Below are 19426 nucleotides of genomic sequence, written 5' to 3'. Positions count from 1 at the left end.
TATTGTTAAGACCTTTTATTTCATCAATTTGAAAGAGACAAGTAAAAACAGTGTACAAAGTTTATATTATTGTTTACTAAAGCTGGTGTCCTCAGTCTCAGGAATACAGGAGGGCAGGTACAAAAAAAGAAAAAGAAAAAAAAATTGAAATTAAAAACAAAAGTACAAAATGAATTTCCCTATTTTCAGAAGGTGACAGCAAAGGGCGCGTGCATAGGAAAAAGTAAGATTCAAAAACCAAACAAAAGGTCTGCAAACGATTGAAGAGAAAACATAAAAACCATTACATTCAATAATGTATTATGCACTTTGAAGGAAAAAAAAAAAAAGAAGATTATCTGTCATCTTAAATATACTGAGGTGCTTTCGGAAACTGAGCATGCTTTTAAAAGAAGCCTGAGCCTTCTTTAAAAAGGAAGAAAAACAAAAACCAGACAAGCAAATCTGGTTTTATTTGCATTCACAAACATTTGAATCCATATTATAAAAAGAAGCAAATTTATTCTTTTCCGACCTTAAAGTACAAGTAAGAGTCCAAACGTAATCATTTGGGGGCAGAAAAAGTGCATGTCATTGGCACAGTACAACTTATTATAATCAATGCTGGTCTCATAAATAACTCAGAAGCTTGTGAAGGGATATAAGACCCCGAAAGGGGCGAATCAAAGATGACGGATCCCCTGAAGCCCTGTTTGTTTGCAAAGTATTCCTAAAAGACGTGTATTATGTTAAAGTGACCTCACTGAGGCTGCAGCGAATGCACTGGGTGGGGAAAACACCCAGTAGTGTACTGTACATGAAGGAAAAACCCAGAGGAGAGGATCAGAGACTCTGAGGAGGGTCGAAGCCAAGCGACCCTCACCAGAGGGAAACCAGGTGATGTTTGTGGCACAGCGTGGAGATAAAAAGGCATCAGGAACTATAAGCACTTACTTCAGGAGGAGGCTGCAGAGGCTATTTATTACCCTGAACAGGTAACCGGGGGTCTCCTCAATGACTCTGGTGTGCAAACAGCTACCAAAATAAGAAGAAAAAAAAAGGATTCACTGCAGGCCAGTTTGTGCCTTAATGATTAATCGCGCTGCATTCTTTGCACATTTGCCTTTCCTCGCATCAGACTGCTTTTCACAATCCGTTCACCAGACTTACCATGATGTGGCGTGACAGTACAACACACTGACAAGAGTTGGTTTTTCAGCAGTAGGAAAGTGTTAAAGATCATTTCCACATGATGGCATTTCAGTCTTAGGAGAATTAGCCATGTGTTACACACAAGTATGCAAGGATATTAACTTTATTTAATATGGTACATTCACTTATGAAGCAAAAAAAAAGTCTGAATGGACTAAAACATGGATTGATCACCCACTCAAACAATACTCTCTTCCCACATGATGTATTTGGTCCACAGTATGCCCATTTTCTAACTGACATGGTTATGGTGACATCAAATTGTGTTTAAAAAAAAAAAAAATCTGATTTACAGCAGTAGCGCAAGTTGTGCATAGCTACATCTCCCCATTCATTACGGTGTATGGTTTCCTGCTCAGTATAGTAATAAACAACCAGGAAATGAACAGTAGTGTTATCTCCGTGGTCAGTCTTCAAAGGCCACACAGGTATGTCGTCTCGGATTTCCTTCTTCCTGGAAAAAGTAATTTGGAGATGGCGACTGTTGCATCCAAAGACAGCTTCTGCAGACGATTGTTGGGAGGACGAGGGTTTGGGCCCCCAGTCTTCTGAGAGTGCAGTCAGGTGGGGAGAAGCGAGATGGTCGGACCGGAGGAATGGTTGAAAGTCGTTTAGGCCGTCCCACTGGCAGAGTAGGAGAATTGGGGAAAGTGGGGTCTCCGTTCACTGTCAAAGGACTCCATGCTGTCATCTGTCAATGAAGGGAGAAATAAATGGTCACTTTTTTTCAGGAGAAAATATATATATATATATGAAAGCTTACCAACTAGTACTTTCAATATCTAACAGTACAATACATCCATTTTTTTAAAATAACTGCCTGTCCATGTCAGGGTAATGGAGGCGTGTAAATTATACCAGCTCTGAAAAACATTTTCTACAGATATTCAAACGTCATTTTTTAGTAAGGGCAGCAGAATGGACCAGTGGTTAGCTGTTGTCTCACAGCGAGAAGGTCCTGGGTTTAAATCCACCAACAGGCTGGGCCCTCTCTGTGTGGAGTTTGCATGGGCCCTCTCGTGCAAAAACACGCATGGGTTGAATAATTCTAGGGTCCATAGGTATGAATAAAACTGACAGCGAGTCAACCTATCCAGAGTATACCACACCTTTTGTCCTATGGCACTATATGGTATATGCACATTTCTCAGCTTCATTTCTTGTTTATGTTTCAATAAATAAAATGTATGCATTTCATTTTTCCAGTATCATAGCTAGGAACCCATAATCACTCCATTGCCATCAATATACTAGCTGTCAGAAGTGCATCTGAGAATTTCATGAGGCACAACGCTGTGTTTTAATGGCCCTGACTCTCCAGGAGAGGGCAGGCTGCTCTCAAGGGAGCTAGTTATGCCTGCAGGAAGGTTTCTGCACTCACATTTATGAGCCCTCCTCCACTAAATGAAGCATTAGCACATGGATAGAGTACAAGACTCTAGGGAAAAACCTCTGTGGGTGAATGACTTCCAACTCTTCAAAAAAATACAAGTATAACCTTTTTAAACAGGTGAAGGAACCAGATATCTGCTTTCATCTTTATCAATTTAAAAGTCATAATTGGTACCAAAGTCAAACGAGGTGGTCAGGCTCAAATGCAAGGTCACACAATTGCACAGTAAATGAACAGATTTGATTTAATCATATTTCACAGTAGAAAACTCTGTATGGGTGCCCAGAGTGTGCGTGTTTAACGCTACCTTGTCCCGGTGGCGTAATCGTGATGGTTTGTGCTGTGAACTCCTCATCGAAATATCTCGTGTCCGTCTCCGATGTAACTTGGGGCTTAAATGGTGGGACCAGCTGTTGTGGAGGAGAAGACACACAAAAGAATCAGTACATTAGAGCCTTCAATCAGTTTGGTACCATTTGCCAGTCTGATGACAATCCATGTCATGCCTAAATGGGTGGTGTCACTTTATTGACTTTCGAGATAGCAATAGCTGACCAAGTTTGGTGTTCTTACAGAGACGACAGTCAGAGGAAGCTTTACAGAAACACACCTTCTTCTCATAAACATCTTGCCATTCAATGCTGGCAAAGAACTTGTGCTGCATGATTTCCTTGGCGTCATCAGGTCCTCCACCTAACCTGCAAACAAGTACAAACAGATCAAACCCAGACGCATGATGACAACATTAATTATGTAGATAATTCCAACCATTTTATATCATAGTAGGAACGCATATTTCCTTGCACAAACTCTAAATAGAAAGGTTGTCACCTTTGCTTTGGGTCTTTCTTCAGAAGACCAGAGAGCAGGGAGCGTGCTTCGAGGCCGAGGGTCCGGGGGAAGCGGATGTCTTCCATGAGGATTTGCTCAAATAGCTTCTCGTGGTCTTGGTTGTAGAAAGGCAGTCTGCCACACATCATCTCGTACATCACCACACCCAGACCCCACCAGTCCACAGCACGGCCATAGTCATTGTCTTCCAACACCTGTGTTGGGGAGAAAGGGGAGCAAGATTTTATTTCATTTTTCGGATGTTCGAGTCATTTTAACTTCCTGTCGCAGATTTATGATGTGCTATTATCTTAGAAGTAGTCCTTACACTTCTAATCAACCATAACTGGGTTAGGCATCAAAGGCTGTGAGAACTGCAGCTTTGTAAACCAAATACAATTACTGTAAGTAACTGGGCTGCCCCCGTACACCAACTCACTGCCACCCAACAAAAATCACCTGCTTTTCCCCCTGGTCTGGGCTTCTGAGGCAGCCCCAGCCAACACTGACTCACATCTCACATTAGGAGCAAGGATAGAGTTTCCCCCAGAGCCCTGCATATTTAATCACCACAGGGCCTTCCACACATACAGATCAGCAAGCAGCAGAGGTGTGGGTCGCTTATGTGTGGCACCAAACAGACAAGGGTCTTACAAACAAACCACTTCAATGAACGCAGCCAGAGTCTCAGAAAGAGAAATATTTAGTATTAGTCTTTCCATAAAGTGACTTTCTTGACAGTTCTTAATGAGACAAACTCCTCCAGTGTTGTGCTTAGTGAACAGCAAAACCTGTTGCATGACTAATGTGCTGCTGAGCGGAGTTGTTCCAAGGTCTCCGGGGACATGTACTGGATTCTACCTCACCAGGCGGATGTTGAAGGTGAAATCGAGACAAGGAGAACAGTCTGTTCTCTTAAACCTTCAGCAGTGTGATGCTAGGTAATTCCCACCCAAGAATAGAATCTTAAGTAAAAAGATGAGTGGATTAATAGAATTGGATATGGACGCAACCGTGTTGGACACAGAGGGTCCTGGAAAACAGATGGACGCATGTGTCCGTAAAAGGAACAAAACTACTTTGTATGTGCACGCGCAAGCCGAGTGCACGTGTCTGTGGGCAAACAGCCGGGTGCTGCGGTGAGCGGCGATCATCGAAGAGGACGGCTATGAGGACAGGGGCAGTAACGTGAAGCCGGTGCGGGGCTAGGATTACTGGGCCGTCTCTATTTCCAGCGCTGCTGTCGTGTGATTCACACCGTGCGACAGCTGGGCCTGCAGCTGCCCCATATATGTAGAAGAGCACCACAGCTGTGAAGCTGCCAGGAGCGCAGGAGCCAAGCTCATCCCTCATATACGTAACCAGGACTGTTTGCCTGCCTGCACCCCAGCCCCAAACTAATACTGTTACACTTCCCCAAAGGAGCAGAGATAGTGAGGAGAGAGAGGATAAAAAGCGCACACACTGCTGCTGCTTTGGAGCTCTGCTCTGTATACTGCACTTTTTCTGCTCAAAGCCATTAATTTTTTAAAGTGGTGACTCCAGATCAGTGTCAGTGGCTAGATTAAATCTGTTTACATTTTTCTTTGTAGCAGTTCCCTAAAAGCCAAATCCCAATAATAGTTTTCTATTACTTAATAAAAAGTGACTGAATGAGACTTTCCTACTCCTCACTGAAGAGAGAAACCGATCAGGCTTTTGCAGATCGGGTCTGTCCTCCACCCCCACCCCCTGCTCTGGGTGGAATATTCCCAGACGTTACAGCATTCCTGTGCAGCACACACAACAAGGTCATTGTTTACTGCAGAACAACCTGTAACACTGCCTGGCCCGCACTCCGCAGAGACGCTTGCCAGCGACCCCGTCGCCATGGCAATGCCCCCTGATGTCTCTCTGCTCTTGGTTGCCGAGGTTGGAGCTGTCATGGGCTATGCAACTCGGTGGTGGAGCGAAGTGGGTTAGGTTGAGCTTGGAACGGGCAGAAGTAATGTATGGAAAACGCACTTAAAGCTCAGACTTTTACCTGGTGCTGATGATTAGATGGGAGTTCCATCTGATTCGACAAGCAGCACAGGTACACGTTCCCGAGAGGCGCCCTGAAGCACTCTGTAATAGTGTCCTCACACACCAGCTCTGAGTCAGCCCAGGTCAGGTGAGGCACCCCAGGCAGCATCGGGGGCTGTGGCTCCCTTGGTGCCACACAACAGCTGTAGCCAATGTGGTCTGTCTGTCTGTCTTTCTTCTCTTTTCAGAGTGCGGAAGCTCACGTTTCCTGAAACGCTGCCAGCCACTTACCCTTCCTCCTCCCCCAACCAGAAAATTCCAAATGCAGACTAAAAACAACGATACAGCAACTGTGTCAACATGGACGCCTTCTCCTGGAAAACTTTTTTTCCCCTCTTCCCCTTAATGGCAGCAGGCAAGGGGCTCATGCAAACACACGTACTTAGTGACACCAACCCACCCAACCACCACAAACATTCACAATGAATTCTCGTGTTACACAACCCACTCCAACACTTGTCATACCTGCACGCAACAAGGGTAGCCACACCCCTTGCCATATAACATGAGAGCAGGCTGCCCTACCCTGAGCACACGGCATACTCATTAACACAACCTTAACTGGAGATTAGAAAGGCATTTCAGGATAACAGCCCTTTTCTTCTACTAATGTTCAACACCACACACCATTCCTTTCTCTACAAATGTCACATGCACCACGACTAGCATTCAATCCTGGGCTCCAGCTCATCTTATTCAGTTCAATCAAATACAATCATTTTGTTTTTATTTACTTTAAAGCAAGGTAGAGAGCTCTTGGCTCAGCACATCTGAAAAATATCACCAATATACACACATATTTAAAATTCAAACAGAAACTTGAATAAAAGACCAAAGAAAACCAAGAAATGCAGATTCCTTCCTGTTCTTTCAGTTAGTGAAAGAACAGCTGGACGAGTAAATTAGTCACCAAATGTCAACCCAAGTGAACACCATTAGACGATGTCTTCACCACCATCCAACACACACCAGATTTCAAAGCTGTTTGCAGCTCTAAAGTGGCCTGACACCAAATTATTGCTTCAGCTTCCTTTAATTTGTCACTGAACTATAGAGAACTACAGAAAGTGGGCTTTTCTGCACACACTAAGGTCACTTAAAGTCACCTGCAGGCTGAACCACTGTTGTGTTTTTACCTCAGGTGCAAGGTACTCTGGAGTCCCACAGAAGGTTTTCATAGTGGCGCCATCTTTGATCCCCTCCTTACACAGGCCGAAATCTGTGATCTTTATGTGTCCGTCTTTGTCCAGCATAAGATTTTCCAGCTGAGAAAAATTACTTCTTTGGTTAAACATCCCAAAAACGTGATGTTGATATAAATTATTAAATGATCAAACATATATTTATCTATCAGAAACAAGTCTTTTACAGGAATTTGTGGAAAAATAAAACATCAACTGGTGTCTGTAATTAATTAACTGAAAACTATTTAGTCATTAAACACCTTAGGCTGGAAGTAACTGCGTGTCATCCAAATAAGGCATCTCACGTGGAAGTAAATTACCAATTGCAACATTCACGGCCTTCTTCCTCCCCACTTCTTAGTCATTTGTGCTTTGTGGTGACATGTGATGGTAACTGATGGCTTACAAGAAAGTTTTTCCAGGTCAACCACGTGTGAGGGAAAGCAAAAAAAAAAATAAATTGATCTCTACACTTTAAATGTTCTTTTCTCAGTTCGATACATAAATATTGTGAAAATGCTCATAAAAAGCGTGAATATGGAAAGGTACCTGGTGATACACATACGCAGGTAAACCTGACTGAAAAACATGCACTATGCAGTGTCATGACTTGAGGTTACATGGCCTTTTAATATCAGCATGTCCTCACCCTCCCCTCGCTGTCTCTCTCCCTCAGTTAAAGTCACCTGGCAGCTGTAGCTCACACGTGGCCAGCAGCGCCCGGCCAGAGTCAGCACATCCTCCAATCCTGCTACCCTGGCATTTTCAGGAGAACCCTAGCAGGCTGGGAGCCTGGCTCATAAACCCAAGGGAGAGAGGGAGGAAAGGGAGGGGGGGAGGTAGGGAGTGCTATGCTGACCTGGCTGGTATAGTTTTATCAGCTGGAAGTATTAGGGCTTCAGAAGCCCACTGCAACTGATAACCTCCCCAAAGCCTTCTTAAACTCAAACATGCCTTATCAATTTGCAGCATCCATCTCCGATGTCATCTTCCCTCGCACACTTCTCTTTAGCTTTTAAACTCAAATGCAAAACAAGAAGCAGTTGGAAATCTCAAACTTCTTCATTCTGAGAAGATGTGTGGCTTTTTCCCCCTCCATTAAAGAAAACAGCTAACACAAAGAATGACGTCAATCTCACACACAGAGCGGTGATATCACCCACTGAGAACTTTGTGTGTACTATAATGACTGGTTGGTGGTGATCTGTTCAAAGGGGCCGTGGTAGTTATTTCTGTCTGGCTGCAGCAATGTACAGGCCGGACTTCCATCCAGCTGCAGTGAGGTCTGGAGTTTGATCTGGGGGAGGCAGATCAATAAGGCCTGGCCACTGCTCTAGATGGAGACAGATCCTATTTATATCCTGCCACGGGGAGGGAGAAAGAAAGTGAAGGGGAGGAGGGTGGAGAAAGGGAGGCTGACTACTAGGATGATAGGAAGTGAGGACACATTTCCCCGCCTACCTTGAGATCCCGATAAACCACGTTTCTTTCAGCATGCAGGTAGTCCAAAGCAGACACTATCTCTGCGCCGTAGAACCGCGCACGCTCCTCTGAAAACACCCGGTCTCTTGAAAGATGGAAGAAAAGCTGAGGGGATGTGGGAGAGATTGACAGGGACGCAGAGGACAAATAAGAGTGTTTTTCAGTCAAGAAGGAAGTGAGAAATGAACACACTCAACATCCAAAGTATTTACAGATGCACATTTAGCGATGATTAAACTAGTTTACCTCACCACCGTTTGCATACTCCATGACAAAGCACAGGCGGTCATGTGTTTGGAAGGAGTATTTCAGTCCCTGCAGATCAAAAAACAAAAACCTCAAAGCAGAACTTCATGTTTCAAACCAAGTCAAGCGGAAGCTGGCATTTAAACAGCTAATGGTAACATGAAATATCACAATACATGTTGCGGCTTTAGCTACATTTTCGAACATTTCGAAAGAAGAGGAGGAAAACCACAGCACAGACGATGTGTTGCCTTCACCCACCACTTAGATCTAAAATTTGGTACGAGCTTATCATTACAACCCACCTCAAAGCAAGGGTTAACTGATTAAAAAAAACAAACCCCACTCAACTCTAGCCTTTGTAAGCACAGCACTTCAAAACATTCCTGACAAAAACTGCCTCTTTTTTCTGAATGGATGCTTCTGGGTTAGACTGAAGAGGTCTGAGGATCTGTGCGAGTTAAAATAAGGTTTGGGTATATGGAGGAGCTCCTTACTGTCAAGAACGGATGCTTTGAATTCTGGAGGACTCTGTTCTCTGTGAGTGTGTGCGCCACTTCATCCTGGAGACAAGAAAGAAGAAAAAAAAAAAGACAGCATTTGTGCAACTCTCTCAATCACTATTTAGGTATCAGGCATTGGTTTCCCCCAGACTCCCAGTGCATTTTCACCCCTTCACTTGCTCATTGGCAGCCACTCACTTTTGCTACGATCACCTCCTTCTTTAGGATCTTCATGGCATAGTAGCGTCCTGTGGCCTTCTCCTTTACCAGAATAACTTTGCCAAAAGTGCCTTTTCCCAGGAGTTTGAGGTATTCAAAGTCGTGCATAGTCTGCAAGGCAATGGGGGAGAATACAGCATCTGGTTACAAACAGGAGCATTAACGAACTCAGACTCTAAACAGGACACGCAATCCCACTGACAACAACGCTGAAGCATTTAAGCCACCATCTCACCCACAGAGCAATTTCCACTCCTCTAATGGTTTGACCTATATACGTGGTTGTGTCTCAGTTAACCTTTGACCCCCAGCTCTGGAGAGAATGTTGAAAATGGTTGTGCGGGGGACATCTAATCCAGTGACATTGGACCTTTAAGTCATGACACATGTGGGGGGAGGGGGGCATGTGTGAAACCTAGTGGGCATGCTATCTGGTGCCAAGCCACCCACAACTGATGTTGGGAAAGAAGCTGTGCAAGTACAAATAAGCTGGGGAGGGTGAAGGAGGAGTAACTGTCAAATGAGGAGGGGACAAAAAAAAAAAAAAGCTGTACTAACAGCGAGGAGCAATCTCACTAGTTAAGAACGAGTGAGAGACATTTGTGAGGACATAACCGAACAAAGATACATTGAGTGTAAATGAGCTAGTACCACTTTGAGTCTGGGTTTGGTCAGGTAGACCTCCATGTCCATGGGGTCTGGGGAGGAGTCCATCATCTCCTCCTCTTGTTTCTGTAGGCCTTCAGCCACTGCCTGGATGGCTTTGGTCCATTCTTCCCTGAGGTAGACACAAGCAGCAGAGATTACAGCAGTCCGTTTGCCACCAAGCAACCCCAGCAGCCCAATCATGTAATTGTCTTCTTATCAACAGGAAGGCAATTTCAAGTGTGACCTCTGCCAAGAGCCAGTGCACAGGGTGAAGGTGTATAATGATGATTAAATATGTATGTTGGTTTACGCTTCTGCATGTTAGAAAAACTAAGCTCTTAAACTACTTTGTAGCATTCTGGGCCAAATCTTAGCATGCGGATGATTCGAGCTCAAGTGCTCTGTGAGCAGCGAGGGGTCTGCGTCTCACTTGCCTCTCCTCGGGGGTCTCCACGTGGAAGGTACGCTCGATGACAGTGGTCCACTGCAGGCAGCGGATGATGAATGTGTTGGGCTTGGGCCGTTCCGTCTTCATCAGCTGGCACTCTGACCACAGCCGGGGAGATGGAGACGAAGAGAAGGGCCAGTGTGTAGGAGAGCAGAGGGGAGAGACAGACCCGCAGTTATAGCCATTTATCTTTATCGCCGTCCTAACAGACAATCTCGGCCAATTTGGAAAAGAACAGGTGCACTTTGGTGGGAGAAAACAACTGATGCTTAAATCGTCAGTCCCTTTAAAAATAAAAATGCTTTGTATTAGTAGTGCTTTAAATCCAGCACATATTCCAATTCATTCCCTAACAGTTGTTCTAAAAAGCAACTCTTTACTAGTCATTTTCAGACTGTGATGAATCTGACAAAACACATGTTAAATTATTGGTCTGAATCATCGAGAAATCCCAAAACCCAAGGTCACATTTTGTTTTCTCAGAGCAGAACCTGAGATGATATCACATTTCCACTAAAATGAATCAGCTAAAGGAAACAGAACTTCAAACCAGGAAATGTTTAACTTGCCACGCTGGCACACACCCGGCTTAATCAGTCTTGTTCTTTAAGAATTTCATATCATGCACATCTTCACACCCTTCTTTTATTGCTTCTGCTGAAATTTTCCCACTTTTGGAGCAAATAATTGTCTTGTAAGCAGTTTGCAAAAACAATTACTCACAACAGTCTAATAACTGAATTTACAAAGCAGAGATTTCCATCTGCAGCTCCTTCGCAGTAACATCTGTTCCCAAATGAAACATGTCAGCAAATATGTCAGAACGTGACACAAAATGGCCTGCGTCTGATGGATGGAGGACTCTGAGTGGACCACCACTGAGATCCAACATGGCTCCATCAGGGTGAATATGTAATCCAGCTGCAGCGGCCCCGTCAGCAACGACACACCATGTGTCCTCTGCGGTGGGGTCACAGTGGTGACAAAAGCAAAGCCAGCGCTGATGGAGACAGAACCTCCGAGAGGAGCCCAGATAAATACTTGAAATCAGGCGGCTAATGGCCACGATAACTCAAGAGTGTCGGAGAGGAAACATTTTGTTAAACAAACAGTATGCCGTCTAATTGCTGTGTTCAGTCATCTGCACAGCTTATCGCAGCAACTTTCTCTGATGTGAAGATCGAGTGAGTCGAGCTGCTCTGGGCATTTTTTTGTTTTTGTTATTATCTGTCACAATGCAAACAAAGTTTTGGGGACTGCACAGAGAGAAGAGAGCTGCCATCTGATGCATTAATGTAAGGAGTCAAAACATCTTGCGTGCACGTTCAGTGGCGGAGCTCTCTTTGCTCGGAGCGGTCCTCCTACTGAAAACCGCGCCGCCGTTCTATTAAGATGACAACACAGCAATTTCTCTTTCTATTCAAAGTCATTTAGAAAGCTGCCAGATGAGTAAACGGAGGGGTTACTTGTTCAAAAAGGTCTTCCACATTTTTCCTTATACACTGTCAAACTGTTATTAACTTCTTTTCAGTGCGAAGAAGTATAAAAAACTTTTTTTTGTTTTTTTAAATCATGCATGCAAGTTAAGAAGAGCAGCAAACAAAATAGGGGTGAAAACAAGCTGCCAAGAAACAAGGGAAAAAATGTGGTGGTTTCTCTGAAGCAGATACTCACGTGCTACAGAGAAGTTATTTAAGGGGGTTTCCAGCTGGTCAACATCTTGCGGTCGCTCTTTGTAGCCAATGAATGTACCATCACTCTTCAGGAGAAAATACCTTGGCCTCCAGGTCTTGATGTATTCTCCTGATAAGAGAAAAAGATTGAAAAGGAGGTAAAATTAAACAGCATGTGACCAACTCCTTTTTCTTCCCCCCCTCCGGTGTTGTCTGTTCAAACCTTACTTGCTTTTACAGCCTCGAAAGCTGAGGAATAAACACTGACATTGTGAATGCAACATAACATTTTAGTGATTTCTTTTCATATTAGTTGTCAGCGGTATAACGCATTATTAAATTAGCACTGAAAGCACTAGGGCCTTCTTTTAGCGAGACTCAAAAGTGCTGTTTTTAAGGCAGGAGTCAGGACTCCTTCCCTCCACGTGGTACATCCTCTTTTTCAACAGTCATTTCCAATGTAGATAGTCACAGGATATTCAAACAAAACAAAAAACCTTGTCCCAACTTGTCCCGAGTTTGAGGATCTAAGTCGACTAATTTCACCAGGAAGGAGACTAGATTTCCCACCCACCCAAATTCCACTGTAGCCATTTTTACACAAGAAATCAAACGAATACGAGGAGAATGAGGAATGGGACATGGTTTCAAGTGGCCTTTTCTCACTTATAGCACACAATGGAGGAATGTAAGCTTCAAACACACTCTTCCCATTGGAAATATTCTTGTTTGAGAGCGTGCAGGATTCACTTGCCCTCTCTGAATTGTGACAGTTAGTTGATCGTGTCATTCTTCCAACAGCACAGCAGGAACGGTAAAAATCTAACGTACGGGTAAAGCACCAGTATCATTTTAATCATACAATTAAAATTCTGTAAATCACGTAAGCAAATATCCTCAGGCTTCTTACACTTTCAGAAAAAACTGCCTTTCATTTAAGCAACTTAAAACTGTATTTGCATACATCTTTAACAAGTAGAATTTTTAACTTCACTTTAAAACATTTTAATCTGCAGTCCAGCTTAACATTTCCTACAGTTCTTAACTCTGTAACGGTGGATGCCAACGCTTCAATTTGATTTTCATACAAAACTTTCCACACTCCTCGGTTTTCTAGACAACAGCCTTAAACTCAAGCCAAGCATGTCCATCCCATTCACTTAGACACACTGGCATCACACAAATGAATCTCTCTTAGGCAGACGAAACTCCATTTATTCCGGTGATGCTTCAGGAAATGTTGCGCCAGATGTTGTGCAGACGGTGAAGATGGGGGGGGGGGAATAAATAAAAAAAAAAATAGCTTACATACCATAACAAGGCAGTGGCACACAGCGGAGTGGAACTTGAATATTTATACAGGAAAACTGTAATTTATTTTTAATTACGGAGCCGCATATTAACCCCATGCAGTGCCATACCAAGCTGTCCTTAATTGCCCCATTTCCTCCAACACAGAAGCGCGGCGTGCGCACGTGTGTGTGTGTAAGAAGTAAAAGATCTGTCCTATGAGCTTCTGTTATTCACACATACACACTTCTGAGTAATGAAACTGATAGCAGATTAGACAGTGCAGAGCAAACATCAGCTTGTAATATCTACTCTATTTAGTGCACATTGTACTAAAATATTTAAAGAAATCACATGAATTATTAAAACTGGTTGAGTGTCATTTTTCAAGATTTGTCACTTGTAATCTGTCAAAATCATCAACTTGCCCTTCCTGCTTCTCGTCTACATTTTTTCCCCTCCCCACATAAAGCGACGACACGGGATGCCCTTCATAGCCTGCATACATAAAGCTGGACGGAGCCACTATGATAATAATATAATGCAGATTATAGAAGCCATGAGCTGGGAGTTCTGGCTGCTGAGGGACATTGTATGCTTTTTATTTAATGGGACTTTAGAGCAGCGATCGAGACATTAAAGTCATCAGGATGAGAGCGTGAGCTAACGGTAACTTTCTTTAGACTTCTATATAATCAGATTTGTTACTGCCACTGTGCAGGAATTGCAACCTGCCCATCAATAGAAAAGAAAAATGAAAATGTAGGTTTTAGCTAGAACTCAGTCGATACCAATATTCGGCATTTATGGAATTGGAATTTAAAAAGCTAATAGACTGGCTGATATTTTCCTCTTCTGCACACAACAAACATAAATGGATTTCCCTAACATAACATGTACTTAGCAGTTTGCACTAAGATAATCAGACAAAGCAGTTTAAAAATAATTTGTTTTCCTATCACAATAAGCTGTGGAACTCTTCACAGCTGAAGGGAGTTTCTCCCATTGCTTCTTTGCACGTTTCAAATCATTTTTATTCATTAAGCGCTATAAATGTTGATACCGACGGGATCTTAATGCATTCTGTATTTGCTTCGCTTTCAGATAACCGTCTAAGATTTTTTGGATCAGAAGAATGAAAAAGAGTGCTCGTTGGAAAGTTGGAAGTTATAGACTAGCATGTTTTATTAGCTCCATTTGGGATAGACTGTACAGGAAAATGAAATTGCAGTACGATGATGCAGATGTTTGTGTTACAGTTCTCGGTTTGTTAAACCTGAATCAAAACTTTTAAAAAAACAAAAACGAAACAAAAAACACCTGATTCACTGCTGGTGTGGTGGCACCAATCACCATACAAAAGGAAACAGCTGTCACTTGGCACAACAGAAGACATTAGTCTTCAATCCAGAGCAGATGTTTAATATGTTATTACATTTTTCTTTATTGTGCAAGGGGAGATTCTTCATCTCATTTGCTGCAGAGTAAGTGTTTTCACACCAAATAAAGCTCATTTAGAAATTAGCTCAACTTTGACAGGCGTCAGACTGCCGCCCTCACAGCTTTTCGACAAATCCGCTTATACTAGATGTGCTGCCCCAAGTGAAATAAGCAGAATACAGTTTGCTGCAGCTCCCTCGTGACCGCTTTACACACAACTGCAGTGATAAGATTTTTCCAAATACAAACCACACCAATCAACTTTAACAATCAATCATCCAAATACACGCCGATCTCCTGGGACTCCACGTCCGTAGGGTTATTTATCACAAGCCTTTAAGAGCACCAGACTTCCTTACTTCAGCACAATGGAGCTTAGAGACTTGTTTAGCATAAAATCTAAATAATAAAAGCACAAAAGACGTGGCATTTAAGAGTACACATAGTCATTAAGTGTCAGCTGCGAGTTCGCTGGAGAGCCTGTTCAATACATAATTTGGACAAATCTGCAGCCAGAAAGTCTCCTGAGCCCTTCATACCGGTCCTTGTTTTTATCTGCTGGGCCCCAGCTGGTGCTCCACTCTGTGGTCAGGTTTTGGCTGACCCATATCTCCCAACTATAAACCCATGCCAACCAACACTGAGGACAGTATGTGCACAATGCAGAGGCAGCATAATGAGTCCCCTACCTGACACCGCGACACGTGATGAAGGCTCAACGTATATACTTGTCTCGCCAGCAGGGCCTAAAGTTTCAGTTTAGAAGTTTTCGTTTGGCAGCGGGAACGCAGGCAAATCATTTCCAGACTGTGTAATGTTCTTACGTAGATTCAGATCCTGATGGGCAGAAACAGGTGTTTGTGTGTACACATGATTGTGCTTGTCTGTAAATACATTTGTGTATGCATGGCGCCTTGTAGGCACTGAAAGGTATTTGTGTGCAACAGATTACAACAAACAGTCAGTTTGAAAGGCTTTCTTGCCAGATCCACTGACGCATGGCACACACTAGTAGTTGCATGGGTGGTCATACGTGACGCAGCAGCACGGCGAGGCATGACATGGCATGTACTGGGGGAAAATCTGACACACTGGTGTGGAAGACACAGCCAGCTAAGCATCCTTAGTCACCATTATCCCCATTCTGACAATGGCAATTGTGATATTAAGAGGGACTTGTTCCACACAAAAAGGTAAATAAGGTCTAACCCACTGTAATAACGCAGTCTACTGTAACTGGAAAGTTAAAGTCTTTTCTGCAGGGGCACTCATCTTTGATGCCACCTCTGCAAAGGTTAAGCAACCCCACATCTGCATTGCACATCCCTCAACTAGTGCATGCTCCTTCTAGACAGGAGGACACTGCAACTTCCTCGTCTGTGACCACAAGCTCGATCACATGACAACTGTGGAAATGGCTATATCCGGTTGTCTGCGAGCGGGCGTCTCCGCCGCATTGAGAGCGGGCGGGGGGAGTGAAGGGGTTGCACTTGCAGTCTGCACTCTGAGCATAAACAACCAAGATGACCCTTGTCAGCTTCCTATTGACACACATTTCCCCTTCTGGTTTTATTCATTTGTACTTTCCACAGAGCGGCTTTTCTTAAGAACTGACAGAGTGAGAAAGTGAAAACTAATGCTGGGTTTTTTCCCCTTTTTTTAAATTGTATTGTCAAATATACAGTTACCGTTTAGAGTAAACATGGATACATTTATATGGTAATTATACACAGGGACTGTTATGCAGATGCAGAGAGGGAAAAAAAAATAAATTCTTCTGCACTACTTAAATCCAGTGCTTTGCATACTAGACCCCAAATACATCCTGTGTACACGGAGAAAAAGCGCAGACTGCTGACAAAGGACAATAGGCCTCAGAACAACACAGGAGAGCCTTCTGCTTTTAACTCACTTCATCATCACAGTGTTCCAGTAAACTAAAACCTTTTGATGTCAACATGTTCTCCAAAACAGGAAAGTGGCCAACAGACAGACTGACCACAACCTAGATAAGATAAAACCTGCTTCAAGTGTCTGGTTGACACACAGGCACACATGCATGCATGCACGCACAAACACACACTTTGCTCTGAGGAAATCCACTGCATTAACAGTCCCAGTAAGCTTTTCTAATAAAAGCATGACAGCCGACATGTGGCTCGTCTCAACCAAATTAGGGGAAGGACAGAAGAATGGGAAGACTGATTTGACAAAAGATGAGCGATGAGAGTACTGGAGGGGATGAGAAAGCAGTGTGTGAGGAGTTGTGCTGAACGGCGTGGTAGTGAGACAGATCACTACATATGTTCCCCACATATGTAGGAGTGTGAGTGGGGGGTGGGGGGTGTGAACGCAAGTGAAGTGTGCATGAGCCATGCGCACTGTGTGTGCAGGGGAGGAGCTGTCAGGGCCTGATAGAGTGTCTTTACATGACAAGCAGCTGCTGAGGGCTGGGATGCGCGCTGGGCAAAGTGGAAAATAATGAACGGAGAACCGCTGCCAAACAAAACAGAATTCATCTTTATTTGCCAACTGCTGCATGGCCCTGTGTGCGGACAGCTTCAGCATGCCACAGCCACGCCCCTCTACACCTCAAGCACGGTACAGGAGGAAAGAACGGGTTTGGCACAGCAGCTGGAGCATCTTTGCTTTTACCGAATTACAAGAAAAAAGGTACAACAACAACAACTCCTGAGGAGGGAATCACTTTAATCTAGATACTGAAATGATCAGGAAGTTTTAACATTATACATTTCAAATTTTCTCAACTTAATGACACTTCACGTCGACTTCCAAGAAATGACTCTTTATTTCACGTTAATCCTTTCTTTGGACAGTAAAGCCATGTGAAAGTCAACTTGGCTTAAGAGGCCCTAACACTAAGGGTTAGTCAGACAAGCTTATTGAAGATTCATTAAATAAAAGGAAGAGGGCGGGTGAATGAGGTTAGTGGCTGGTTCAGAGGAGCATCCTGCACTCTCCGTCTCTACGTGACAGCAACAGGAATGTTGAGAACCCAGCTGCTATAGTTTGTTGGCTAATAAGACACATCATGTAGTATTCATCAGTCTTTTTTTTTTAAATTACAAACGAAAGGAGAAGAAAAAGAAGCCACAATCTCCCAAACTAACAGCTGTATCCCAGCTCGTTCTATTTGTAAGGTTTTTAAATAACATTTCCAACACAGTAACTTTAAAAAGAAAAGAACACCTTTGTCACAAGCCACTAGATGACCCACACATGCACACTAATTAACAATGCAAGTGGGTAAATGATCTCACACAGAGTGAGAGGAACCAAAAGAGGGTCAGACAAAATGTGCCTCAGTGCTCACACCCAGTGGTTGGACTTCCTGAGAGGGCTGCTGTTGGGTTTTGTCCCCGTCTGGCCATTCATGGCTTGGGGATGAGAGGAAGGGAGCCAGTGTAACTGCATGAACTGTGCGTGTGTGTGAGTTTGAGTGGTGAGAATCGGATGAGGAGGAGGAGGTGGGGGTAGGCGGAGGTTGAGGATTAGGGAATTAGAACTCCAAAGCGTGGGAGGAGGGGGTAGGGGGGCTTCGCCTTTTGTTGGTTTTTCCTCAGCCGCCCCCGCCATCCCTTCGGCCCTTTTCTGCCGGGTTCTGCCTGTAGGCTGCAGCTGCGGCCTGCCGCCCTGTGCCCTGCATCTCAATGAGGCACAGACTGCCTGCTCTAAAAGAGTGGGGGCTCCCTGATGCAAGGGTCAACACTGAGCCCAGCAACCACAAACTCCACCCCCAAGACGCCCTGCTCTAAGCTGAGCTTCTCATGCTGACCGAACACCCATCTACATATTTGCCCGACTGCGACCGTATAAGGCAGCACCGGGTTCACATGGCATCTTAAACTATCCTGGAGTACGGACTCCTTTTCTTTCCTACTCTTTATGCCTTCTTGACCCCCCCAGCCCATACTCCCTTTTGTTGGCCTCATTCTCTCCATGCAGCTGGATTTGGGGGGGTTGCAGGAGGGGTGGGAGGTGCACCATTGCTGGGGCTTTGGCAGCAGCATCGACAGGTTCCGTTGAAGGGCCACCCCAACCCCAAATCTAGCCCTCCGTCTCTTCCCCTTCTCCCTCCCCCCCCGTCACTAGGGTTGCTACTGCTACCCTAAAAAGAAAAAAAAAAAAAAAAAGCAAGGGGGTGCGATGGAGGCTGCCCCGCTTTCTCACGCTCGTAAGAAAGCCCTCACTTCTTCTCTGTGGTGAGTGACACCTGCTGATTACCATAGAGACACTGTGGGAAGTTCCCCCCTGCCACACTGGGCTGAGATTTGCACCCTCTCCCTGGGTAAACAAGCAGTCCATGGATTAGTTAACTGGGTTACTGCATGGCAAACAAATAAACACACATTATTTAGAACATATTAGTGCCAATGAACTCTCAATGACCAGTAAAATTTAGCACCCTTAAACAAGCAACGATTACGCTCTACATCCCCCCCGCTCCATTTAGACAGGTACACTCCAGCTGTTGACATTTTTCAGGGGCACTACTTGTTAAAATGTTCTGTAAATAAATATAAATATGAAATATGCTCAGTAAGAGAAAATGTCAATATCATGGACGCCACATATCTGAGTCCCCAGGCGGCCAAGCATCCCTTTCGTTTCACTGTCTCTCTAACCCACCCTAAACTGAAGAGAGGTGCCAGTGATTTGATTGATGTCAAAGACTTTGAGCTTTTCGCCGGTCCATAGCCGCTTCCGCCATGGGTCTGAGTTGTCAGCTGGGTCATTATCCTAGCGACAGAGTGAGAAACGTGCGCTGGAAGTGGGGGAGGACTAAAAAGGGG

General features: G+C 44.1%; 1 protein-coding gene across 5 annotated transcripts in view; it reads right to left on the bottom strand.

Annotated features, from left to right (window-relative positions):
* akt1 (AKT serine/threonine kinase 1) overlaps positions 1-19426 on the bottom strand; it is a 32697-nt gene continuing 13271 nt past the window's right edge. For all 5 annotated transcript variants that reach the window (XM_026151780.2, XM_026151779.2, XM_080294221.1 and 2 more), the window contains 12 exons: positions 11884-12012; positions 10196-10307; positions 9765-9891; positions 9093-9224; positions 8889-8954; positions 8392-8460; positions 8125-8250; positions 6616-6744; positions 3416-3630; positions 3195-3282; positions 2892-2994; positions 1-1882 (listed from right to left, as the gene is read on the bottom strand). In XM_026151780.2, coding sequence (XP_026007565.1) covers positions 1803-1882; positions 2892-2994; positions 3195-3282; positions 3416-3630; positions 6616-6744; positions 8125-8250; positions 8392-8460; positions 8889-8954; positions 9093-9224; positions 9765-9891; positions 10196-10307; positions 11884-12012 — 1376 coding nt within the window. In that variant the 3' untranslated portion in view covers positions 1-1802. The remainder of the gene's footprint in view (positions 1883-2891; positions 2995-3194; positions 3283-3415; positions 3631-6615; positions 6745-8124; positions 8251-8391; positions 8461-8888; positions 8955-9092; positions 9225-9764; positions 9892-10195; positions 10308-11883; positions 12013-19426) is intronic.

The sequence above is a fragment of the Astatotilapia calliptera genome, chromosome 19 (genome assembly GCF_964374335.1).
Source record: "Astatotilapia calliptera chromosome 19, fAstCal68.1, whole genome shotgun sequence".
Taxonomy (NCBI): Eukaryota; Metazoa; Chordata; class Actinopteri; order Cichliformes; family Cichlidae; genus Astatotilapia; species Astatotilapia calliptera.
This window is presented reverse-complemented; position numbering and strand designations above follow the sequence as displayed.